General features: G+C 45.7%; 1 protein-coding gene across 1 annotated transcript in view; it reads right to left on the bottom strand.

The window, feature by feature from the left end:
* The window catches only part of LOC112241557 (wolframin-like), a 34,843-nt gene that overhangs the window by 2,274 nt on the left and 13,294 nt on the right, over nucleotides 1-19,275 (bottom strand). The window contains exons 7-18 of the mRNA XM_042315461.1: nucleotides 18,798-18,854; nucleotides 18,076-18,194; nucleotides 13,736-13,825; nucleotides 13,224-13,469; nucleotides 12,860-13,163; nucleotides 12,678-12,790; nucleotides 11,939-12,102; nucleotides 9,712-9,949; nucleotides 8,384-8,569; nucleotides 2,512-2,628; nucleotides 1,804-2,187; nucleotides 1,001-1,087 (exon numbers count right to left, since the gene is read on the bottom strand). Coding sequence (XP_042171395.1) covers nucleotides 1,001-1,087; nucleotides 1,804-2,187; nucleotides 2,512-2,628; nucleotides 8,384-8,569; nucleotides 9,712-9,949; nucleotides 11,939-12,102; nucleotides 12,678-12,790; nucleotides 12,860-13,163; nucleotides 13,224-13,469; nucleotides 13,736-13,825; nucleotides 18,076-18,194; nucleotides 18,798-18,854 — 2,105 coding nt within the window. The remainder of the gene's footprint in view (nucleotides 1-1,000; nucleotides 1,088-1,803; nucleotides 2,188-2,511; nucleotides 2,629-8,383; nucleotides 8,570-9,711; nucleotides 9,950-11,938; nucleotides 12,103-12,677; nucleotides 12,791-12,859; nucleotides 13,164-13,223; nucleotides 13,470-13,735; nucleotides 13,826-18,075; nucleotides 18,195-18,797; nucleotides 18,855-19,275) is intronic.

Here is a 19,275-nt window from a genome sequence, read left to right as displayed (position 1 = left end):
CCTAGACAACACCAACAGCTTCATCATTTAGGATAATCATAATAGCAGCAACACCTAGACAACCAACAGCTTCATCATTTAGGATAATCATAATAGCACAACACCTAGACAACACCAACAGCTTCATCATTTAGGATAATCTTCATCATTTTAGGATAATCATAATAGCAGCAACACCTAGACAACACCAACAGCTTCATCATTTAGGATAATCATAATAGCAGCAACACCTACAGCTTCATACTCATTTAGGATAATCATCAGCAACACCTAGACAACACCAACAGCTTTCAGGATAATCATAATAGCAGCAACACCTAGACAACACCAACAGCTTCATCATTTAGGATAATCATAGTAGCAGCAACACCTAGACAACACCAACAGCTTCATCATTTAGGATAATCATAATAGCAGCAACACCTAGACAACACCAACAGCTTCATCATTTAGGATAATCATAATAGCAGCAACACCTAGACAACACCAACAGCTTCATCATTTAGGATAATCATAATAGCAGCAACACCTAGACAACACCAACAGCTTCATCATTTAGGATAATCATAATAGCAGCAACACCTAGACAACACCAACAGCTTCATCATTTAGGATAATCATAATAGCAGCAACACCTAGACAACACCAACAGCTTCATCATTTAGGATAATCATAATAGCAGCAACACCTAGACAACACCAACAGCTTCATCATTTCGCATAATAATTTCGGCCTTTTAGCAAATGCATGCATACATTTTACATTCGGGAGACCCCAGTTTTTTAATAGGTTATTAATAATTTTAATGTAAAGTTATTTAATGAGAACACAGGGATAACAACAGAGTCGTGTTTTTAGAGTGTAAAGACAGTGAGGTTTGTGCACTATGAAAAGGCCAAACTCTGTCAATACATGGCTTTGGACAACACCAACAGCAATAGGGTAATAATGATCATCGTTAGAACAGGGTTCTGTGAGTACCTAAAGGAACAGGGTTTACCTGTCTGAACTCATGACTGGCCACCAGTTTGATGTCTCTGGCCCGGTCCTCTGGAATCCCGTCTTCCTCGGGCATCCCCACGCCCACCTCAAATCAAATCAAACTTTGATTATAGTACATAAAAATATATATATTTTTTTAAATCACACTTTACATTAAACCAATCAAATTAAAATAAGTAAAAGTGGATAAATAACAGATCATAAAACAGAGTATATCTACAACTAAATTACTAAAGTTACTAACTATTACTGAATAAAGATCCCGGTCCCATGGGGCCCAGCGGGTACAACAGAGTATATCTACAACTAAATTACTAAAGTTACTAACTATTACTGAATAAAGATCCCGGTCCCATGGGGCCCAGAGGGTAGAACAGAGTATATCTATAACTATTACTGATTAAAAAAAGGTCCCGGTCCCTTGGGGCCCAGCAGGTAGAACAGAGTATATCTATAACTATTACTGATTAAAGGCCCCGGTCACTTGGGGCCCAGAGGGTAGAACAGAGTATATCTACAACTATTACTGATTAAAGGCCCCGGTCCCTTGGGGCCCAGAGGGTAGAACAGAGTATATCTATAACTATTACTGATTAAAGGCCCCGGTCCCATGGGGCCCAGAGGGTAAAACATGAAGCTTGCAACACCAGGAAGTGAGTTCGATTCCGGCAGGTGACCAGTATGAAAAAGGACGAAAACAATATACACTAAGTCGCTCCGGAGAAGAGCGTCTGTTAAATGACTAAAAATGTCAATGTAAAAGCCAGGCAAAAAAACGTAAACGTTGCCTGTATCTCTTACCTCCAACACATAGCTGTCGTATCGCTTCACGTGACACGTGTGTTTGGCCAAAGCCTTAATGACACACAGCTCCTCCTCTTCCTGCTGCCGGAGGAGGACGGCCGTCGGCACGGCAACGCCAAGCACTGTGGCGTTGGCGTAGTCAGCGGCGGTGAGGTTAGCATTAGCGACGGTTGCCGTGGCGTCGGGGGTGTTGGAGTTGGCCGTTGAGGATGTGGAGGTGTTGGTAGAGTTGTTCCGCAGCGGGTCACATTTAGGATAGGTCTCTCCGTAAAGACAGCGTAACCAATCTCCCATGAACACCGGCAGCAGGTTGATGACGGACTGGGCTCCGTTCTCAGTTTCCGCTACACGCACCTGCCTGAACCTCCCGGTCCACGTCACCTGGAAATTATATTAATTTTTTTAAAAGGGTTGTTGAAAATGGCACAATGCTCCCTTTACATACAGTATAGCTGGTGTCAGAGTGTTTAAGTGATGTACCTGGTGTCAGAGTGTACCTGGTGTCAGAATGTTTAAGTGATGTACCTGGTGTCAGAGTGTACCTGGTGTCAGAATGTTTAAGTGATGTACCTGGTGTCAGAGTGTACCTGGTGTCAGGGTGTTTAAGTGATGTACCTGGTGTGAGAGTGTACCTGGTGTCAGAATGTTTAAGTGATGTACCTGGTGTCAGAGTGTACCTGGTGTCAGAGTGTTTAAGTGATGTACCTGGTGTCCGTCCAGGTGTGTACAGAAGATCTGTGTCTGAGCCACACCTTTCACCTTCCAGGCAGGAGGACCACACAGCTGCCCGTACTGTCTCCAGGTCAACGTAGAGTTATACCCCTAAACATCAACATTGCATTTCATTCAATACAACTAAAGGTTAAATACAATTAAAGCCCTAATACGTTTTTAAATCAGTGGAGTGCATTTAGCCATCTCTACACACTTTCCAGTACAAAGCCAAGTACAGCCCCAGTTAGGGTCCCATCCAGTACAAAGCCAAGTACAGCCCCAGTTACCATCCCATCCAGCACAAAGCCAAGTACAGCCCCAGTTACCATCCCATCCAGTACAAAGCCAAGTACAGCCCCAGTTACCATCCCATCCAGTACAAGGCCAAGTACAGCCCAAGCAGACACATCGATGGCTCTGAACGAACTTTATTTAACTCTCTGCAAACTGGAAACGATTTATCCGGAGGCTGCATTCATTGTAGCTGGGGATTTTAACAAGGCTAATCTAAAAACAAGACTCCCTAAATTTTATCAGCATATCGATTGCGCAACCAGGGGTGGAAAGACCTTGGATCATTGTTACTCTAACTTCCGCGACGCATATAAGGCCCTGCCCCGCCCCCCTTTTGGAAAAGCTGACCACGACTCCATTTTGTTGATCCCTGCCTACAGACAGAAACTAAAACAAGAGGCTCCCACGCTGAGGTCTGTCCAACGCTGGTTCGACCAAGCTGATTCCACACTCCAAGACTGCTTCCATCACGTGGACTGGGATATGTTTCGTATTGCGTCAGATAACAATATTGACGAAGACGCTGATTCGGTGTGCGAGTTCATTAGAACGTGCGTTGAAGATGTCGTTCCCATAGCAACGATTAAAACATTCCCTAACCAGAAACCGTGGATTGATGGCAGCATTCGTGTGAAACTGAAAGCGCGAACCACTGCTTTTAATCAGGGCAAGGTGTCTGGTAACATGTCCGAATACAAACAGTGCAGCTATTCCCTCCGCAAGGCTATCAAACAAGCTAAGCGTCAGTATAGAGACAAAGTAGAATCTCAATTCAACGGCTCAGACACAAGAGGCATGTGGCAGGGTCTACAGTCAATCACGGACTACAGGAAGAAATCCAGCCCAGTCACGGACCAGGATGTCTTGCTCCCAGGCAGACTAAATAACTTTTTTGCCCGCTTTGAGGACAATACAGTGCCACTGACACGGCCTGCAACGAAAACATGCGGTCTCTCCTTCACTGCAGCCGAGGTGAGTAAGACATTTAAACGTGTTAACCCTCGCAAGGCTGCAGGCCCAGACGGCATCCCCAGCCGCGCCCTCAGAGCATGCGCAGACCAGCTGGCCGGTGTGTTTACAGACATATTCAATCAATCCCTATACCAGTCTGCTGTTCCCACATGCTTCAAGAGGGCCACCATTGTTCCTGTTCCCAAGAAAGCTAAGGTAACTGAGCTAAACGACTACTGCCCCGTAGCACTCACATCCGTCATCATGAAGTGCTTTGAGAGACTAGTCAAGGACCATATCACCTCCACCCTACCTGACACCCTAGACCAACTCCAATTTGCTTACCGCCCAAATAGGTCCACAGACGATGCAATCTCAACCACACTGCACACTGCCCTAACCCATCTGGACAAGAGGAATACCTATGTGAGAATGCTGTTCATCGACTACAGCTCGGCATTCAACACCATAGTACCCTCCAAGCTCGTCATCAAGCTCGAGACCCTGGGTCTCGACCCCGCCCTGTGCAACTGGGTACTGGACTTCCTGACGGGCCGCCCCCAGGTGGTGAGGGTAGGCAACAACATCTTCTCCCCGCTGATCCTCAACACTGGGGCCCCACAAGGGTGCGTTCTGAGCCCTCTCCTGTACTCCCTGTTCACCCACGACTGCGTGGCCATGCACGCCTCCAACTCAATCATCAAGTTTGCGGACGACACAACAGTGATAGGCTTGATTACCAACAACGACGAGACGGCCTACAGGGAGGAGGTGAGGGCCCTCGGAGTGTGGTGTCAGGAAAATAACCTCACACTCAACGTCAACAAAACTAAGGAGATGATTGTGGACTTCAGGAAACAGCAGAGGGAACACCCCCCTATCCACATCGATGGAACAGTAGTGGAGAGGGTAGCAAGTTTTAAGTTCCTCGGTATACACATCACAGACAAACTGAATTGGTCCACTCACACAGACAGCATCGTGAAGAAGGCGCAGCAGCGCCTCTTCAACCTCAGGAGGCTGAAGAAATTCGGCTTGTCACCAAAAGCACTCACAAACTTCTACAGATGCACAATCGAGAGCATCCTGGCGGGCTGTATCACCGCCTGGTACGGCAACTGCTCCGCCCTCAACCGTAAGGCTCTCCAGAGGGTAGTGAGGTCTGCACAACGCATCACCGGGGGCAAACTACCTGCCCTCCAGGACACCTACACCACCCGATGTTACAGGAAGGCCATAAAGATCATCAAGGACATCAACCACCCGAGCCACTGCCTGTTCACCCAGCTATCATCCAGAAGGCGAGGTCAGTACAGGTGCATCAATGCTGGGACCGAGAGACTGAAAAACAGCTTCTATCTCAAGGCCATCAGACTGTTAAACAGCCATCACTAACATTGAGTGGCTGCTGCCAACACACTGACAATGACACTGACTCAACTCCAGCCACTTTAATAATGGGAATTGATGGGAAATGATGCAAATATATCACTAGCCACTTTAAACAATGCTACCTTATATAATGTTACTTACCCTACATTATTCATCTCATATGCATACGTATATACTGTACTCTATATCATCTACTGCATCCTTATGTAATACATGTATCACTAGCCACTTTAACTATGCCACTTTGTTTACATACTTATCTCATATGTATATACTGTACTCGATATCATCTACTGTATCTTGCCTATGCTGCTCTGTACCATCACTCATTCATATATCCTTATGTACATATTCTTTATCCCCTTACACTGTGTATAAGACAGTAGTTTTGGAATTGTTGGTTAGATTACTTGTTGGTTATTACTGCATTGTCGGAACTAGAAGCACAAGCATTTCGCTACACTCGCATTAACATCTGCTATCCATGTGTATGTGACAAATAAAATTTGATTTGATTTGATTTGAGTTGCCATCCCATCCAGTACAAAGCCAAGTACAGCCCCAGTTACCATCCCATCCAGTACAAAGCCAAGTACAGACCCAGTTACCATCCCATCCACTACAAGGCCAAGTACAGCCCCAGTTACCATCCCATCCAGTACAAGGCCAAGTACAGCCCCAGTTACCATCCCATCCAGTACAAGGCCAAGTACAGCCCCAGTTACCATCCCATCCAGTACAAAGCCAAGTACAGCCCCAGTTACCATCCCATCCAGTACAAGGCCAAGTACAGCCCCAGTTACCATCCCATCCAGTACAAGGCCAAGTACAGCCCCAGTTACCATCCCATCCAGTAAAGCCAAGTACAGCCCCAGTTACCATCCCATCCAGTACAAGGCCAAGTACAGCCCCAGTTACCATCCCATCCAGTACAAGGCCAAGTACAGCCCCAGTTACCATCCCATCCAGTACAAGGCCAAGTACAGCCCCAGTTACCATCCCATCCAGTACAAGGCCAAGTACAGCCCCAGTTACCATCCCATCCAGTACAAAGCCAAGTACAGCCCCAGTTACCATCCCATCCAGTACAAGGCCAAGTACAGCCCCAGTTACCATCCCATCCAGTACAAGGCCAAGTACAGCCCCAGTTACCATCCCATCCAGTACAAAGGCCAAGTACAGCCCCAGTTACCATCCCATCCAGTACAAGGCCAAGTACAGCCCCAGTTACCATCCCATCCAGTACAAAGCCAAGTACAGCCCCAGTTACCATCCCATCCAGTACAAGGCCAAGTACAGCCCCAGTTACCATCCCAGTACCAGTACAAGGCCAAGTACAGCCCCAGTTACCATCCCATCCAGTACAAAGCCAAGTACAGCCCCAGTTACCATCCCATCCAGTACAAAGCCAAGTACAGCCCCAGATACCATCCCATCCAGTACAAAGCCAAGTACAGCCCCAGTTACCATCCCATCCAGTACAAAGCCAAGTACAGCCCCAGTTACGGTCCCATCCAGTACAAAGCCAAGTACAGCCCCAGTTACGGTCCCATCCAGTACAAAGCCAAGTACAGCCCCAGTTACCATCCCATCCAGTACAAAGCCAAGTACAGCCCCAGTTACCATCCCATCCAGTACAAAGCCAAGTACAGCCCCAGTTACCATCCCATCCAGTACAAAGGCCAAGTACAGCCCCAGTTACCATCCCATCCAGTACAAAGCCAAGTACAGCCCCAGTTACCATCCCATCCAGTACAAAGCCAAGTACAGCCCCAGTTACCATCCCATCCAGTACAAAGCCAAGTACAGCCCCAGTTACCATCCCATCCAGTACAAAGCCAAGTACAGCCCCAGTTACCATCCCATCCAGTACAAAGCCAAGTACAGCCCCAGTTACCATCCCATCCAGTACAAAGCCAAGTACAGCCCCAGTTACCATCCCATCCAGTACAAAGCCAAGTACAGCCCCAGTTACCATCCCATCCAGTACAAAGCCAAGTACAGCCCCAGTTACCATCCCATCCAGTGATACATTCACATAACTGTAATAGAATGAGCTCCCACATTATTGGGGACTGTGACACATGTTACTGTTCCAACACTTTTGTTGTTTTGGCTTTGTACTCCAGCACTTTGGATTAGAAATGATACAATGACTAAGAGGTCAAAGTGCAGACTGTCAGATTTAATTTAAGGGTGAACACTTTCGAAATTACAGTAATTTTTGCACATATTCACCCCCATTTTAGGGGAACAAAAGCATTGGGAAAATGCTCTTATATGTGTTTTAAAGTAGTCTGAAGTGTAGTATCTGGTCCCATATTCCTAGCACGTAATGACTACATCAAGCTTGTGACTCCACAAAACTTGTTGGATACATTTGCAGTTTGTTTTTTTTACTTGTGTTTCAGATTATTTAGTGCCCGATAAAAATGAATGGTAAATAATGTATTGTGTCATTGTGAGCAAACTTTTATTGTGAATAATGTTGGTGCTACCATGGTTACGGAGAGTCCTAAATGATTTGTGAATAATGTTGGTGCTACCATGGTTACGGAGAGTCCTAAATGATTTGTGAGTAATGTTGGTGCTACCATGGTTACGGAGAGTCCTAAATGATTTGTGAATAATGTTGGTGCTACCATGGTTACGGAGAGTCCTAAATGATTTGTGAATAATGTAATGATGATTTGTGAGGATGAGTTACAGACAGACACAAAATATCATAGCAGCCCCCCCCACCCCCCAAAAAAAAATGCTAACCTCTTTACTACTTAAAATACACATAAGTGAATTTATCACACTACTTTTGGTCTCCTTAAAATTGGGGTGGACTTTGTACAAATAGTGCCGTAATGTCTAAACGTTTCACTTTATATGGATGAAAAATACCCTCGAATTAAAGCTGACAGTCTGACCTTCAACCTTGAAATAATATTAGCATATTTCAAATCTGAAGTGCTGGAGTACAGAGTCAGAAAAATCTAAAATGTGTCACTGTCCCAATACTTTTAGAGCTCACTTTATGTCTTGCTTCCCCCCACACACACTTTTTATGTCTTTTTAAATTACTGTATTATTTATTTGCACACAAGGAAATACAAAATAATGTGATGAGGTTTTTAAAAAAGACAAGAGAAAAGTAAAAACCCACAGGGATTTATAAGGCACCTCCCCCTTTTGAATATTCATAGAATTAACCCCTCCCCCTTCCTTTCCTCTTTACCTGCAGTCCCTCGGAGTGGTACACGTACATCCAGAAGAACAGCATCACCATGGTGACGCAGCACAGGATGAGCTTGACGGCGCCGCGTTGCGACATGGAGTGGAACACGTCCATGAGAGACAGGCTGAAGCGCGTCCACAGCCTCAGTGTCACCGGCACCGCACACACGGCCAGCGTCACAATCATCTGACAGAACAAAACTTTATTGACCCAACGCAATGTGGACATTATAGTGGTGTTATAGTGGTGTTATAGTGGTGTTATAGTGGTGTTATAGTGGTATTATAGTGGTGTTATAGTGGTATTATAGTGGTATTATAGTGGTATTATAGTGGTATTATAGTGGTATTATAGTGGTATTATAGTGGTATTATAGTGGTATTATAGTGGTGTTATAGTGACATTATAGTGGTATTATAGTGACAGTGGTATTATAGTGGTATTATAGTGGTGTTATAGTGGTATTATAGTGGTATTATAGTGACATATTATAGTGGTATTATAGTGACATAGTGGTATTATAGTGGTATTATAGTGACATAGTGGTATTATAGTGACATAGTGGTATTATAGTGGTATTATAGTGACATAGTGTTATTATAGTGCTATTATAGTGGTATTATAGTGGTATTATAGTGTTATTATAGTGATATTATAGTGATATTATAGTGGTATTATAGTGACATTATAGTGGTATTAGAGTGGTATTATAGTGGCATTATAGTGGTATTATAGTGGTATTATAGTGGTATTATAGTGACATTGTGGTATTATAGTGGTATTATAGTGGTATTAGAGTGGTATTATAGTGGTATTATAGTGATATTATAGTGATATTATAGTGGCATTATAGTGGTATTATAGTGGTATTAGAGTGGTATTATAGTGGTATTATAGTGATATTATAGTGATATTATAGTGATATTATAGTGGCATTATAGTGGCATTATAGTGGCATTATAGTGGTATTATAGTGGTATTATAGTGGTATTATAGTGGTATTATAGTGACATTGTGGTATTATAGTGGTATTATAGTGGTATTATAGTGGCATTATAGTGGTATTATAGTGGTATTAGAGTGGTATTATAGTGGTATTATAGTGGTATTATAGTGGTATTATAGTGGTGTTATAGTGACATTGTGGTATTATAGTGTGTTGATTTGTGTATTTTGTTAACTGACCTCACTAAATGAAACCAATGCAAATGGACAATAAAGTTATGGTATCGCCATTTGGGAAAGAAACAACAGAAACAATCCCCATCGTGTTTTTAAACTGTATGTACTGCGTGCATGTCTCTTTAAAACTGCCGACCAATCATCACCTTGGTGAGCTCCAGCTCCAGGAACCATTTGACCAGCTGGATGAGGACCATGGCGGCCAGCCCCACGGCCAGCACGGGCAAGGCAAACAGGAACAGGAAGTAGCCAACGCAGGTCCGGATGAGTCCCACGGGGGAAGAGTTTTGGAGCAGCACCACAGAGAACTCACACCACAGGAAGCAGACCAAGTAGGGGACCAGGAAACAGTAGGTCCCACGGAAACCACGCTGCCTAGCCATACTGGGGGAGGAGAGGGAGGGGGGGGGGAGAGGGGGAGAGGGGAGGGAGGAGAGAGGGGGAGTTGGGGTGGTGAGGAGAGTGGTGAAGGGGGAGTAGGGGTGGTGAGGAGAGGAGGAGAGAGGGGGAAGGGGGAAGGGGTAGGGGGTGGTGAGGAGAGAAGAGGAGGAGAGGGGGGGAAGGGGGAGTAGGGGGAGGTGAGGAGAGCAGGGGAGGAGAGAGGGGGGTGGAAGGGGGGAGTAGGGGTGGTGAGGAGAGGAGAGGAGGAAGAGGGAGGGGTAGTGAGGAGAGGAGGAAGAGGGATGGGTGGTGAGGAGAGGAGGGGAGGGAGGAGAGAGGGGGATGAGAAACCAACATGTTACGATGGAGCCGCAAACAGCATATTTTGGCCTGGATGACTTAGGCTTTTCAGCGACAACATTCTAACTGAAAATGACTTCGCTACTCTTCCTATATGGAGTAGAAAGCTCACATGGCATGCGAACGTTCACAAACCTTGCCCTTGTCGAACACATCAGATGTGACTCCATTTATCTATTTTCCACTTAGCAGACATCCAGAGAGACTTCCAGGAGCAGGTAGGGATGCCTTGCTCAAGGGCACATCAACAGATTTTTCAACTTGTCGTCAGCTCAGGGATTCGATCCAGCTACCTTTTGGTTGATGGACCAAGAGTCCAGCCGCTAGGCTAACTAACGCCATACTCCATTGTGCTCGGATGAAGAACAGGAAGTAGAGGTAGAGGTACTGACCTGAAGAACAGGCAGTAGAGGTGGAGGGACTGACCTGAAGAACAGGCAGTAGAGGTAGAGGTACTGACCTGAAGAACAGGCAGTAGAGGTGGAGGGACTGACCTGAAGAACAGGAAGTAGAGGTAGGTACTGACCTGAAGAACAGGAAGAGGTGGGTAGACCTGAACTGACCCTGAAGAACAGGCAGTAGGTGGAGGGACTGACCTGAAGAACAGGCAGTAGAGGTAGAGGTACTGACCTGAAGAACAGGCAGTAGAGGTAGAGGTACTGACCTGAAGAACAGGCAGTAGAGGTGGAGGGACTGACCTGAAGAACAGGCAGTAGAGGTGGAGGTACTGACCTGAAGAACAGGCAGTAGAGGTGGAGGGACTGACCTGAAGAACAGGCAGTAGAGGTGGAGGGACTGACCTGAAGAACAGGCAGTAGAGGTGGAGGGACTGACCTGAAGAACAGGAAGTAGAGGTACTGACCTGAAGAACAGGCAGTAAGTAGAGGTACTGACCTGAAGAACAGGCAGTAGAGGTGGAGGGACTGACCTAGAGGTACTGACCTGAAGAACAGGCAGTAGAGGTGGAGGGACTGACCTGAAGAACAGGCAGTAGAGGTAGAGGTACTGACCTGAAGAACAGGCAGTAGAGGTGGAGGGACTGACCTGAAGAACAGGCAGTAGAGGTAGAGGTACTGACCTGAAGAACAGGAAGTAGAGGTAGAGGTACTGACCTGAAGAACAGGAAGTAGAGGTAGAGGTACTGACCTGAAGAACAGGAAGTAGAGGTAGTGGTACTGACCTGAAGAACAGGAAGTAGAGGTAGTGGTACTGACCTGAAGAACAGGCAGTAGAGGTAGAGGTACTGACCTGAAGAACAGGCAGTAGAGGTAGAGGTACTGACCTGAAGAAGAGGAAGTAGAGGTGGAGGTACTGACCTGAAGAACAGGAAGTAGAGGTAGAGGTACTGACCTGAAGAACAGGAAGTAGAGGTACTGACCTGAAGAACAGGCAGTAGAGGTACTGACCTGAAGAACAGGCAGTAGAGGTACTGACCTGAAGAACAGGAAGTAGAGGTACTGACCTGAAGAACAGGAAGTAGAGGTAGAGGAACTGACCTGAAGAACAGGAAGTAGAGGTAGAGGTACTGACCTGAAGAACAGGAAGTAGAGGTAGAGGTACTGACCTGTAGAACAGGAAGTAGAGGTAGAGATACTGACCTGAATAACAGGAAGTAGAGGTAGAGATACTGACCTGAAGAACAGGAAGTAGAGGTAGAGGTCTAGCAGGCAGGGCAGACTGATCTTCATCACCACTGAATCCCCTAGTGGCAGGGTAGTGAAGGTGTGGCTCAGCATCCTCAGCAGAACAGCACTCTGGGGCAGGAGACTGGTCAGGGAACACAAAGACGTTGCCACCTACAGACAGAACCGGACATAGGACCAGCAGTAATATGTGTTATAATATATATGGTCTCTGGTCTAAAGTAGTGCACTATATAGGGAATAGGGCTCTGGTCTAAAGTAGTGCACTATATAGGGAATAGGGTACCATAGGGCTCTGGTCTAAAGTGGTGCACTATATAGGGAGTAGGGTGCCATAGGGCTCTGGTCTAAACTAGTGCACTATATAGGGAATAGGGCTCTGGTCTAAAGTAGTGCACTATATAGGGAATAAGGTGCCATAGGGCTCTGGTCTAAACTAGTGCACTATATAGGGAATAGGGCTCTGGTCTAAAGTAGTGCACTATATAGGGAATAGGGTGCCATAGGGCTCTGGTCTAAACTAGTGCACTATATAGGGAATAAGGTGCCATAGGGGACTCTGGTCTAAGTTCTAGTTCAAAGTAGTGCACTATATAGGGAATAGGACTCTGGTCACTAGTATATGGGATCTAAAGTAGTGCACTATATAGGGAATAGGGTGCCATAGGGCTCTGGTCTAAAGTAGTGCACTATATAGGGATTAGGGTGCCGTTTGGCCTGTGTCTGACCTCAGTGATGAGCGCCCGTTTGGCGTAGGTGGCGCCCGAAGGACTCAGGCTCTTGTAGCTGACCACCGTGAACAAGATGGCTACCGTGGACAGCTCCGAGCAGGGGATCCATCCTATAACACAGTCACACTGGTTAGCCTCTTATAGACACATTACACACACACACACACACACACACACACCTTTATCAGCGACGGGGAAGGAGAAGACGATGAAGAACACCGATATCAGGAAGTAGAGGTAGGGTTCTAGATTGTTCCAGCCGAAGTTAGACTCTGCTTGCTCCACGTCCAGGCCAGGCTCAAACCTGGTCAGCAGGGTTGTTAGGGCACTGAAGTTCTCCCACGCCTGGAGAGGAGGAAGAGGGAGAGGAGAGGAGAGGAGGAAGAGGGAGAGGAGAGGAGTGTTAGACTCTGCTTGCTCCACGTCCAGGCCAGGCTCAAACCTGGTCAGCAGGGTTGTTAGGGCACTGAAGTTCTCCCACGCCTGGAGAGGAGGAGGAGGAAGAGGAGAGGAGTGTTAGACTCTGCTTGCTCTGAGCTGTACCTTGCTGCTCTGGAAGATGCGTAGCGTGCAGATCACCATGGAGATGAAGGAGAGGTAGAAGACGAGGAGTGGGATGAAGAAGGCAAACAGGTCAACAGTCAGATTACTGATGATGAAGAAGAAGATGAGCGCGTTGACGTGGTGCGTGGGGATCACCGTGCTCAGCCATTGGACGCCGGCGCGAGACGCCCAATCAATGAGCTGATCCTTCACCTCGATGACCGCAGTGATAGGGTACTGCAACACCTGGAGATGGAGGGAGGAGGGGTGAGAGAGGAAGGAGGGAGGGATGAGGGAGTGAGGGAGGAGGGGAGAGGGGAGGAGGGAGGGGAGGGAGGAGGGGAGAGGGGGTGAGGGAGGGAGTAATGGTTAGGGAGGGAGGGGTGAGGGAGTGAGGGAGGCAGGGAGAGGGGGAGGGAGGGGAGGGAGGAGGGGAGAGGGGTGAGGGAGGAGTGAGTTTTTGAACCAATTTTGAAGAGCTGTTAGCTGATTTGGTGTAATGTCATACTAACCAGGAAGTGTCGTCTGGTGTCCATCAACATGTCACTACGACCCATCCCCCACACTCCCTTCTGAGGCTTCTTGGGGACCAGGCCACTCTGCTAATGTACAAACGCACACACACAACAGGAACACACACACACAGGAGCACGTATACACACACACACACACAACACAAACACACACACACACACCAGGAACACACACACACACACAGGAGCACCTCTTTACTCAAAAAGGTCAGCTGTAGTGTCATTTAGGATGCTGACTAGATGTAGTGTCATTTAGGATGCTGACCAGATGTAGTGTCATATAGGATGCTGACCAGCTGTAGTGTCATTTAGGATGCTGACCAGCTGTAGTGTCATATAGGATGCTGACCAGATGTAGTGTCATTTAGGATGCTGACCAGCTGTAGTGTCATATAGGATGCTGACCAGCTGTAGTGTCATATAGGATGCTGACCAGCTGTAGTGTCATATAGGATGCTGACCAGCTGTAGTGTCATATAGGATGCTGACCAGATGTAGTGTCATTTAGGATGCTGACCAGATGTAGTGTCATTTAGGATGCTGACCAGATGTAGTGTCATTTAGGATGCTGACCAGATGTAGTGTCATTTAGGATGCTGACCAGATGTAGTGTCATTTAGGATGCTGACTAGATGTAGTGTCATTTAGGATGCTGACTAGATGTAGTGTCATTAGGATGCTGACCAGATGTAGTGTCATTTAGGATGCTGACTAGATGTAGATTCATTTAGGATGCTGACTAGATGTAGATTCATTTAGGATGCTGACTAGATGTAGTGTCATTTAGGATGCTGACTAGATGTAGTGTCATTTAGGATGCTGACTAGATGTAGTGTCATTTAGGATGCTGACTAGATGTAGTGTCATTTAGGATGCTGACTAGATGTAGTGTCATTTAGGATGCTGACTAGATGTAGTGTCATTTAGGATGCTGACTAGATGTAGTGTCATTTAGGATGCTGACTAGATGTAGTGTCATTTAGGATGCTGACTAGATGTAGTGTCATTTAGGATGCTGACTAGATGTAGATTCATTTAGGATGCTGACTAGATGTAGATTCATTTAGGATGCTGACTAGATGTAGATTCATTTAGGATGCTGACTAGATGTAGATTCATTTAGGATGCTGACTAGATGTAGTGTCATTTAGGATGCTGACTAGATGTAGTGTCATTTAGGATGCTGACTAGATGTAGATTCATTTAGGATGCTGACTAGATGTAGACTCATTTAGGATGCTGACTAGATGTAGACTCATTTAGGATGCTGACTAGATGTAGAGTCATTTAGGATGCTGACTAGATGTAGTGTCATTTAGGATGCTGACTAGATGTAGTGTCATTTAGGATGCTGACTAGATGTAGTGTCATTTAGGATGCTGACTAGATGTAGTGTCATTTAGGATGCTGACTAGATGTAGTGTCATTTAGGATGCTGACTAGATGTAGGGTCATTTAGGATGCTGACTAGATGTAGATTCATTTAGGATGCTGACTAGATGTAGAGTCATTTAGGATGCTGACTAGATGTAGAGTCATTTAGGATGCTGACTAGATGTAGACTCATTTAGGATGCTGACTAGATGTAGTGTCATTTAGGATGCTGACTAGATGTAGTGTCATTTAGGATGCTGACTAGATGTAGGGTCATTTAGGATGCTGACTAGATGTAGATTCATTTTGGATGCTGACTAGATGTAGATTCATTTTGGATGCTGACTAGATGTAGATTCATTTAGGATGCTGACTAGATGTAGATTCATTTAGGATGCTGACTAGATGTAGTGTCATTTAGGATGCTGACTAGATGTAGTGTCATTTAGGATGCTGACTAGATGTAGATTCATTTAGGATGCTGACTAGATGTAGATTCATTTAGGATGCTGACTAGATGTAGTGTCATTTAGGATACTGACTAGATGTAGTGTCATTAGGATGCTGACTAGATGTAGTGTCATTTAGGATGCTGACTAGATGTAGTGTCATTTAGGATGCTAACTAGATGTAGATTCATTTAGGATGCTGACTAGATGTAGATTCATTTAGGATGCTGACTAGATGTAGATTCATTTAGGATGCTGACTAGATGTAGATTCATTTAGGATGCTGACCAGCTGTAGTGTCATTTAGGATGCTGACCAGCTGTAGTGTCATTTAGGATGCTGACCAGCTGTAGTGTCATTTAGGATGCTGACCAGCTGTAGTGTCATTTAGGATGCTGACCAGCTGTAGTGTCATTTAGGATGCTGACCAGCTGTAGTGTCATTTAGGATGCTGACCAGCTGTAGTGTCATTTAGGATGCTGACCAGCTGTAGTGTCATATAGGATGCTGACCAGTGTAGTGTCATATAGGATGCTGACCAGCTGTAGTGTCATATAGGATGCTGACCAGCTGTAGTGTCATTTAGGATGCTGACCAGCTGTAGTGTCATATAGGATGCTGACCAGATGTAGTGTCATTTAGGATGCTGACTAGATGTAGTGTCATATAGGATGCTGACCAGATGTAGTGTCATTTAGGATGCTGACTAGATGTAGTGTCATTTAGGATGCTGACTAGATGTAGTGTCATTTAGGATGCTGACTAGATGTAGTGTCATTAGGATGCTGACCAGATGTAGTGTCATTTAGGATGCTGACTAGATGTAGATTCATTTAGGATGCTGACTAGATGTAGATTCATTTAGGATGCTGACTAGATGTAGTGTCATTTAGGATGCTGACTAGATGTAGTGTCATTTAGGATGCTGACTAGATGTAGAGTCATTTAGGATGCTGACTAGATGTAGTGTCATTTAGGATGCTGACTAGATGTAGTGTCATTTAGGATGCTGACCAGCTGTAGATTCATTTAGGATGCTGACTAGATGTAGTGTCATTTAGGATGCTGACTAGATGTAGTGTCATTTAGGATGCTGACTAGATGTAGTGTCATTTAGGATGCTGACTAGATGTAGAGTCATTTAGGATGCTGACTAGATGTAGATTCATTTAGGATGCTGACTAGATGTAGACTCATTTAGGATGCTGACTAGATGTAGACTCATTTAGGATGCTGACTAGATGTAGTGTCATTTAGGATGCTGACTAGATGTAGTGTCATTTAGGATGCTGACTAGATGTAGGGTCATTTAGGATGCTGACTAGATGTAGGGTCATTTAGGATGCTGACTAGATGTAGTGTCATTTAGGATGCTGACTAGATGTAGATTCATTTAGGATGCTGACTAGATGTAGTGTCATTTAGGATGCTGACTAGATGTAGTGTCATTTAGGATGCTGACCAGCTGTAGTGTCATTTAGGATGCTGACTAGATGTAGTGTCATTTAGGATGCTGACTAGATGTAGTGTCATTTAGGATGCTGACTAGATGTAGAGTCATTTAGGATGCTGACTAGATGTAGATTCATTTAGGATGCTGACTAGATGTAGATTCATTTAGGATGCTGACTAGATGTAGATTCATTTAGGATGCTGACTAGATGTAGATTCATTTAGGATGCTGACTAGATGTAGTGTCATTTAGGATGCTGACTAGATGTAGTGTCATTTAGGATGCTGACTAGATGTAGATTCATTTAGGATGCTGACTAGATGTAGATTCATTTTGGATGCTGACTAGATGTAGATTCATTTTGGATGCTGACTAGATGTAGATTCATTTAGGATGCTGACTAGATGTAGATTCATTTAGGATGCTGACTAGATGTAGTGTCATTTAGGATGCTGACTAGATGTAGTGTCATTTAGGATGCTGACTAGATGTAGATTCATTTAGGATGCTGACTAGATGTAGATTCATTTAGGATGCTGACTAGATGTAGTGTCATTTAGTACTGACTAGATGTAGTGTCATTAGGATGCTGACTAGATGTAGTGTCATTTAGGATGCTGACTAGATGTAGTGTCATTTAGGATGCTGACTAGATGTAGATTCATTTAGGATGCTGACTAGATGTAGACTCATTTAGGATGCTGACTAGATGTAGATTCATTTAGGATGCTGACTAGATGTAGAGTCATTTAGGATGCTGACTAGATGTAGTGTCATTTAGGATGCTGACTAGATGTAGTGTCATTTAGGATGCTGACTAGATGTAGATTCATTTAGGATGCTGACTAGATGTAGTGTCATTTAGGATACTGACTAGATGTAGTGTCATTAGGATGCTGACTAGATGTAGTGTCATTTAGGATGCTGACTAGATGTAGGGTCATTTAGGATGCTGACCAGATGTAAGTTTCTCTCCAGAGGCCTGTTGTGCTCTGACTCACTCTGTGTGAGTGTGTGTGTGTGTGTGTGTGTGAGTGCTGTACCTTCCCTCCAGAGGTTTGTGCAGGGCCCTTGCTCTGGGTAGAGCCGGTGCTGGGGGCCATGCCCTGGGTATACCTCTTAGTGATCTCTACAAAGTCATCCAAGTCAACAAACTGACCAGCTATATAGAGAGGGGAGAAGAGGGGAGAGAGAGAGAGAGAGAGAGAGAGAGGGGGGAGAGAGAGGGGGGTAGAGGGGAAAGAGAGAGTAGGGGGTAGAGGGGAAAGAGGGGGTAGAGGGAGAGAGAGAGAGGGGGTAGAGGGGAGAGAGGGGGGTAGAGGGGAGAGAGAGAGGGGTAGGGGGAGAGAGAGGGGGGGGGTAGAGGGAGAGAGAGGGGGGGTAGAGTGGAGAGAGAGGGGGAGAGGGGGGTAGAGGGGAGAGAGAGAGGGGTAGGGGGAGAGAGAGAGGGGGTAGAGGAGAGAGAGAGAGGGGGGGTAGAGTGGAGAGAGAGAGGGGGGTAGAGGGGGAGAGAGAGGGGTAGGGGGAGAGAGAGAGGGGGGGTAGAGGAGAGAGAGAGAGGGGGTAGAGTGGAGAGAGAGACGGGGGTAGAGGGGGAGAGAGAGAGGGGGTAGAGTGGAGAGAGAGAGGGGTAGAGGGTAGAGGGGAGAGAGAGGTAGAGGGTAGAGGGGAGAGAGAGAGACAGAGAGAGATGAAGAGGTAGAGATGAGTCATTAAATCTTCACTTCTCTCTCTCCTTGAGAACACAACACCCACGCACACTTACTCTCTCCAGTGACCATGTTCTCCAGGACTTTCTGGGTTTGGTCCGTGGTGGCGCCACCTGTTGGCCGGCATTACAGAGTCACTTACACTTAAAGGTGCAACACAGAACGTTCTGGAAAACATAGTGGGATGTTTTAATAATATTTTTGGGACCGGCATACAACATGTGTTTTGAATGCAGCCTAGTGTGCGTGTGTATCCAGGTGTGTGTGTGTGTGTGTGCGTGTGTATCCAGGTGTGTGTGTGTGTGTGTGTGTGTGTATCCAGGTGGTGTGTGTGTGTGTGTGTGTGTGTATCCAGGTGTGTGTGTGTGTGTGCGTGTGTATCCAGGTGTGTGTGTGTGTATCCAGGTGTGTGTGTGTATCCAGGTGTGTGTGTGTGTGTGTGTGTGTGTGTGTGTGTGTGTGTATCCAGGTGTGTGTGTGTGTGTGTGTTTTCCAGGTGTGTGTGTGTTTTCCAGGTGTGTGTGTGTGTTTCCA

The sequence above is a fragment of the Oncorhynchus tshawytscha genome, unplaced genomic scaffold (genome assembly GCF_018296145.1).
Source record: "Oncorhynchus tshawytscha isolate Ot180627B unplaced genomic scaffold, Otsh_v2.0 Un_contig_1839_pilon_pilon, whole genome shotgun sequence".
NCBI lineage: Eukaryota > Metazoa > Chordata > Actinopteri > Salmoniformes > Salmonidae > Oncorhynchus > Oncorhynchus tshawytscha.
Note: the sequence above shows the minus strand (reverse complement) of the source record. Positions and strands in the feature narration are given on the sequence as shown.